The sequence below is a fragment of the Lacerta agilis genome, chromosome 3 (genome assembly GCF_009819535.1).
Source record: "Lacerta agilis isolate rLacAgi1 chromosome 3, rLacAgi1.pri, whole genome shotgun sequence".
NCBI lineage: Eukaryota > Metazoa > Chordata > Lepidosauria > Squamata > Lacertidae > Lacerta > Lacerta agilis.
In genome coordinates, this window is record NC_046314.1 from 31,019,792 (window position 1) to 31,027,392 (window position 7,601).

General features: G+C 45.8%; 1 protein-coding gene across 1 annotated transcript in view; it reads right to left on the bottom strand.

Moving 5' to 3' along the window:
• Positions 1 to 6,751, bottom strand: part of DST (dystonin) — a 292,631-nt gene extending 285,880 nt beyond the window's left edge. The window contains exons 1-2 of the mRNA XM_033143180.1: positions 6,534 to 6,751; positions 5,960 to 5,994 (exon numbers count right to left, since the gene is read on the bottom strand). Coding sequence (XP_032999071.1) covers positions 5,960 to 5,994; positions 6,534 to 6,714 — 216 coding nt within the window. The 5' untranslated portion in view covers positions 6,715 to 6,751. The remainder of the gene's footprint in view (positions 1 to 5,959; positions 5,995 to 6,533) is intronic.
• Between the last annotated feature and the right edge of the window lie 850 nt (positions 6,752 to 7,601).

Sequence of the window (7,601 nt, forward strand, 5' to 3'; positions counted from 1 at the left end):
TAGATGGAAAGGGTCTGTTGTGAAGGGAGGAGAATAGAAATCCTGAACAGGAACACTCTGCACTGCAATATTTTGTTTCAGGCTCCACTTGTTACTTACTGTTTTAAAGCTCAGGCACTTAACCATGCACCCAAACCAAGCAACCCTGATGTTCCCAGGCTCGTAGTTAAGACCTACTGATTGCATCATTTTGCTAACTGTGTAACATAGAAGACCATTTGAAGTTAATCCCAGTATATATAGGGGCTTTGGTGGTAATCAAAAATTGGCCAATTTAGTTTGATGCATTGTGTTTGCATTGTACTAATGATTAGATATATGATAAGCAGTATCATGGACACTGATAAAGTCAGCAATGCCAGGACCTTGTCTGAAGAATAAATTTGCACACAAGCGTCTTTGTCCTGCTGCTGTTTGGAGAGTCCATGGATTGCTGACTTTAACAGAGCAGACTCTGATATAAGTTAGGATAATCAAGATTTCTGATACCAGATCTCTGGTTGCCCTCCACACCTTATCACTGTCAGAGCTGTGCACCAGATTCAACCAAGGCCAAAACCCCAAGCCAAATCAGACATATTAGGAGGACTTTGGGCAAGTCAGGTAGGGACAGGCACAAGCCACTGCGAGTCAGGTTGAATAGGCCCAGAATGATCTGTGGCTGTCAGGGGGCAGGATAGAAAGGAGAGGAGGGCAAGGTGGGAAAACCACAGGAAAAGGGTCAAGTCCTACCCAACTGGTGGGTGGGCGCCTCTTCCCAAGAGGAGGTAAGCCCAACACCGTGACTTTCACGCTGCCCCACAAGATCAATGCCTGCACGCCACATCAATCTTGTAGGTTGTAGGTGCTGCTTTGTAAGGGGCTTTCATGCAGAAACGCCATTTGTGAAGCAGTACCTCACAGGATCAAACCCTCCTGCTGGCCACTTGGTAGGCAGGAGAATCTGAGCCTCTGCAGTGTGCTGGGTCCTCCTCCTTCCTTCATGAGCAGGGAAACCACTAGCAATGGAGCAGTGACCAGAACTCAACAGGAATGGTTCCTTCCACTTAACAGCTGGTACGGTCCAATCCTGCAGGGTACTGATACAAACCCCTGGCCATTTTCAAAACCCAATGTGTTAAAATAGGATTTTTAAATTACCTTGGGGGATGGATTCAGGCGTACCAACGCCCACCCCTGGGGTGGACCAAAGATGTTGAGGTTTGTTTTGGGCAGCTACCGATTTAAGCTCTGCCCCACCCCCACCCCACAGCACCTGAAACGCTCAGGAACCGCCTTGCTGACCGCAAGCAACCCTGCTACCCAGAATCACAGCCCCCAACACACAGCAGCCAGTGTGCTGCACTGCAGAGTCTTGTGCCGCCCCTACAGACACCCGTGGTGCCCTATGCCCCCCCGTCCCGGTGCGGACCGCCCCCACTGCCCCTGGCTACCTATGCGACTGGATTAGGACATCACAGGATGAAATCAGAAGTGTACAATAGAAAACCATGGCAGGCTATAAATGACCTAGAGGCCTTTTACTGGCTTCCCTTAGCCATTTCTTTTGCTCCTCATAGTCAATTCAAAACAAGCACACCTCTATGCAACCTTGGATCGATGAGTGCCATCTTCTTGATGTCATCTTGAATACTCCGTGGTATGATATATGGAGCTAGTGGATGTTTAATCACTTCACTGGACATGTGTGTGTTTAAACAGCAGTATGTGCTCTGCTGCATCCATGTTCAAACCAGCATCATGGGCAACTCTTATCTCCACAAGGAGCCTCAGAATTTTGTGCTGGTTATTGAGTTCTAATTATGTTTACACAGATGCATACATTTCAACCATTGTAAAAGCTGGAGGAGGGGGAGTTGGCCTCATTTGCAATTCTTTCCTTTGAAAAATCTATTTCCCAAGGCACTTAGGAAGCTAAGTCTCATTGAAAGTCAATGGGACTTGTACTCCCAACCTCCTACAGCTGCCCTCCCATACACAATTCGACTGCTTTTAAATCCCTCTGAAGTCAATGGGATTTGAGCAGCCCTGTGTGCAGCATTGTAGCCTAAGGCTGCAATCTTCAAGCAGCTTACCTTTTCTGAGAATTGTGCTGCTGCAGCAGTTTCAAAGTTTAGCTTATAAGTTTAAGGAAAATCATAACTAGACATCAAAGTAAGTCATGGCTGGTGCCCTGTCCTTCTAAAAAGACCACATCCCGCTGAAATTACCAGATCTTGTAATACCTAATATTTGGAAACTATAGGCTAAAGTAGAAACCCCAAGCAAATTTATCTGGAAGTAAAGAAACCAGCGCTAAATGACTCACTCACAAGTAACTACAGTACATCAAACATCATGCAGAGTACAATTCTGACTGTGGTTAGTTGGCTGTAAGAGCCAGAACACACATTATGGTCCTGGCCAGCAACTAGCTTTCCTTAAAAAGCCACTTGGATAAGCAAGGAAGGACTGTAGATCCAACATCTCAACCCAGGCCTCACTAAAGTAGATTTTCCATCATGTTCTGCTACCTCCCAGTGCCAGCAGTGCCACAGCTGAGGGGGAAGGGGAGGGAGCTCGTAATTTCAAAATTGTGGCTTCCAGGTGACATCATAACTTATGATGTCATAAAGGGTGTGGTGCCCAGTTCACTTATTCCACTGAAAGGAATGGACTTTGGACTGTAATACTGATTTTCTTATTATAACAAACACCCATCATTTAACATTTGCCAGTAGTTTTCTAATACTGATCATTATTCTTTGGAGATGAGAATCCATTCAATATACGCATGTGATACATGATACAAGTCAAATGATTAATAGTTAATGCTCAAAACCACCATGTTGTTTCCTAGATGCTCTGCTTTTTTGAGGAACTTCCCACGCAAACCAGCTTATAATCGCCAATAAAAACCAACACTTGACAATAAAATATAAAAATGCAGAATATGGTACAGCTAAACAATAGAACAGCAGAAAAAACTGATGTGCGGATATAGAATATCTGTGTGTGATTGCAAAATTATTAATTTTGAATAAAGAAGGTGGTGACAGAATTAGTAAAAAAATGTGTTGAAAGTTTTAAAAAAAAAAAAAAAAGCTGCTCAATTATTCAGGGGCTTTCAATGTAGGAAAATAATGTTATGCACACTTTAAACTAAAGCAATTAAACATTAAATAAACCCACTCCTTAGAAGTGACAATGTGGAAGCCTCTGTGTTCCAAGGCAGTTAATTTGAGATAAGGCAGAATCAGCCTGACTTTTGATTTAATCATATAAACTAGCAATGCTATAAGTTACCACGTCCTTTTGTTAGCGTATCCACAGCAGTACAATTCTGAAACATGAGTGGGGAACCTCAGGGTGAATGCAGCCCTCCTGACCTCTCTATCAGACCCCCAGAACACCCCCCAGGCCATACCCCTCACTGGCCCTGCTTCACACCCCCACTGTTTTCTCATGGCTGGAATGTATCCTTGAACTCTGATAATGCCTCTTGCTTGCCTGGATGGAGAATGGAAGGGGGGGTCTGAGTGTGTGTGTGGAATCTAGCCTACCTGTATAAAGGTAAAATTTGCTGCTCTGCCCATAGAAGGGAATGGGACCCTTGGGCTGGAAAAAAAGCGCTTGCTATAAAAATTTAAGCAAAAATAAGTCACTGCAAGGAGGGCTTAGTTATAAAGTAGCTGTGCATAGAACCGTATCCTCTACATACAACAAATTACATATGGAAATATAAGGTTTAGCAAAGCAGGGCAAGACAGTCCTCTGGAAATTCGAAGAAGAAGAAGAAGAAGAGGAGTTTGGATTTGATATCCCGCTTTATCACTACCCGAAGGAGTCTCAAAGCGGCTAACATTCTCCTTTCCCTTCCTCCCCCACAACAAACACTCTGTGAGGTGAGTAGGGCAGAGAGACTTCAAAGAAGTGTGACTAGCCCAAGGTCACCCAGCAGCTGCATGTGGAGGAGCGGAGACACGAACCCGGTTCACCAGATTACGAGTCTACCGCTCTTAACCACTACACCACACTGGCTCTCCAGAAGTGGCTTGTGAGAAGGGGCAGAGGAAACAAGCTAGTTTCCTGGCAGGTGGGTGGGGCCAGCCCAAGCGCCCGGAGGCAAAGTACAAAATGGTGCCACCCACCCCACCACCCGGGGAGAAGGTGTGAGTGAAGATCTACATCAGGGACTAGGAGGGAGGGGATGAAGATCTACATTGGGAACAAGGGTGGGAGGAGAGCACCAGCCTCTCCTATTCGCCAAATGGTTCCCAGGAGGCAGCAGATCCGGCCTACAAGGAGCACACCACAGCTGTTGCATTCCTTGGAGGCTGGATCTGCTGCCCCTGTGGATCTTGCCACCTGAGGCAGTTGTCTCACGTTGTCTCGTGGGTGGGCTGCCCTGCAGGTGGGTGGCTTAGGGGGCAGTAATGTCAGCGCAGTCCAGCACCTCTGAACATTTCACATCACTTATTGATCATTAGTGATCAATAGGACTATACCAAATTGCTGGTACTAAGACCCAGCCAGTCAAAACACTTTTCAGTCCCATTGATTTCAATTGGGAAAATACCCTCAGTTGCTTAGCTCTACCACTGAAATGAATGGGGTTTGTGCTTAACTTTTAGTAGACTGATCCTGTGCAGCTCAATCCTATGTATGTTTACTCGGGCATAAGTCCAACAGACCTTGCTTAAGTAGGTAAGGCTGCAAGTGTAGCCACACTTGAATGGGATTAGATCCCATTTAAAACAGGGTTAATATGCTTATTATCACAGGCTGTGAGGCTAGTGCATTTACCAGGAAATAAGAATGCATTGGAATTTACTTCTGAGTAAACATGCCTAGGATTGGGCTGCATGAAAGAAAGAAGGGTTGTTATTTAACTATTGATAATTGAACTGAAAATGTTAAATGAAGCCCCAACTCAAATCTCCAGATTCAGCTTTAGATATGCAAATCAGTCACTTTACACAGAGGGAAAAAGTTACTTGATAAATGTTTTAATTATCGAGTGGGATTTGGAGGCAATTTTAATAGAGAATCAATTGTCCTTGAACATTCTTGTATAAGAAAGGGGCAGTTCTACAAAGGAGAGGTCCCTCTAGAATAAGATCCCCCAGCAAATTGCTTTGAAAGGATGTTCTTAAATGTACAAATGCAAAAAGAAAAAAGAAATCACTGGGAAAAAGAATTATTAAGTGCCAGAAGCACCAAATAACCTTGAGAGGTTGTGAGAAGATTAGATGTGCTCTGCTTCCTTAAATCTGTAGCAGGAAGCCAGGAATGCCTGACTGATTAAGTTTTTTATTTTATTTTTAATGCAAAAAGTATTAACTGAATATGAACAAAGGAGACAGACTGTGGAATGGTCGCCGTTCCTTGCTCCTCCTCAGCAAAAGAAAAAAAACTTTCTGAAATCACGGTGGTCATTGAAAGCTTGTAGACTCTCTATAGTTTTGGCATGATGGCAGTCATAAATTGAAAGGCTACCAATCCTCTTTCCTACAAACAGTACTAGTTCCTTAAACATTTTCAGTGCTCCTTTTACTTGAGTTTTCATATGAAGTTTGAAACTCAAAACTGTAGAGTGGCAAAATATGGCTAATGACTGATGATGAAACAAGCAAAAGCTGATTTATGCATGTATCTGATGCCAACCCTTTTGCCTCCATGTTGCTACTATTAATAGCTGCATTTACTGAATTATCTTCTAATATAAAGCCATTCTTACAGACACAGGTACTGAAAGAATCAATATACTGTATTAGTTAACAAAAAAACAGCATTAGACAAATGTATTAGGCTATGCAACCATTTAGGTAAGTGAAATGGTATATTCAATGAATAAAAATCATTGCAGAACTTTTATTTTAAGGCGGCAAGTGCTCTTATATATAGACAGATATTCAGTGATTTATATTTGGGTAACAAAACTTGTTCTGACCTTTAGATTGCGTGCTAGATAAATTACCTCTGAGCGAAAGTGGTGGCTTCTCATTGCAGCATCTGGAAATGAAAAGGAGAGTTGTGTGTTGTTGTTGTTTTAAAAAAGGGCAGAACTGCATCTGTCTGCACTTCAAACTAATTTAAGTTCTTGTGCACGTTTGCCTGCTCAGTGTTCCTATTCTTGCTAATCCTCATCTCTACAGTCACCACTGAAATGATGTGAAGTCTCTGTGCTGAACAGCCATCATGTACATCTTAATTCTCCCTCCTCCCCCCCTAGAAGTTGATGGGAAAGTTCTAACGTACTTGAGCAGCGAGAGGGGTTCCCACCCAGCATCTTATGATCTCGTTAAGGGATGGGGTGGAGACTAGTCTGCCGCAGTCTCTTAAAAGCCCTTTCCCCCAAAATAATCCGGGGAGATCCGGAGAGTGGGCGAGCTCTCCCATTAGCAGCAAGTCGTTAACTATCACAGCTTGGGCAGGCGACGGGGGATTCCCTTCTCTCCCCCCCCCACTCCCTCCTTCCCTCTGAAGAAGCTGGATTCCTCCGTCCCCCTTTGGCAAAAGGCTGCCAGCCAGCCAGGCACTGGGTCTCTTACCTCGGCTCCTTGAGCGCCCGGAAAAGACCGATTTGATCGGATGCCTCCCTTTCTGGAGCTTGCGGTGCCAGCAGCAGAAGAATAAAATCGTGGCGACGGTGCCCAGCAGCAGAAGGAGCAAGAGGAGGGCACATTGGATGCTGTAAGGTCTCAGCAAAACTAAAAAAGCGGCGGCGATCATGGTTCAAGAGTATGTTGGGGGTTGCTTTCTTTTCCAGGGAGAAGGGAGAATTTGAAGAGGGTGGGTGTTAAGGAAAAGCTGGCGAGGACGAATGAGCCTGGAGGAAGGACAGGAACCTTGGCGAGAAAACGCTGCGAAGGGCAAGCTTGGCTATGTAGACGGCTGGAGCAGGAGGAGGAGGAGCATTGTGGCCCCGGAATCAGGGCTCCTCAATGGCTGCAGCAGACCCAGTTCTGAGACGTGCCAGTGATTTCCGCGATGACAGAGGGACCCTCAATCCATGACTCAGCAGACAAGAAGGCGGCAGCAACAGCAGCTCACACAGCAGGGGATTTTTTTTCCTCTGGCTTTGCTTTTTTTTTTCCACGCGTGAGGGAGAGGGGAAGAGAGGGAGAGAGAGAGAGCAAGTGCAGATGGATCAGCAGCAGCAGCAGCAACACCTAAGCTGCAGTCCTGCCTGGAGACAGGGAGAGGGCACCCCTCCGGAGCTGATTTTGCAGCCCGGTATTGCTGCTGTGCGCCTCCAGCTCTTGCATCTCAGCCATGCCCTGTAGCAAGAAAGCTGCTGAGGCGGAGGATAGATGGCTGCTGCTGCTGCCGCCGCTGCCCATCAGGAAACCGATTTGCAGAAGGGGAGGGAGGAGAAAAAGAAAGGGGCGATTCCTAAAGTTTGCTGTCGCCACCGCTCCTGCTGCTGCTGTTACTACTGGCTGTTCACGAGTGAGGGGGATTTGTGGGGGGAGTGTTGCGGTGCTGGGGGGGGGGGGGGTTGCAGAACTTGGCTGCCCGGTGGTTGATGACATCACAGGCTGCTGCAGAGTGAAAAATGGCTGCTTTAAGGTGCGAGTAAGCGATGTGGGGCGGGCAAGGAGAGAGGCAGCCTTGCT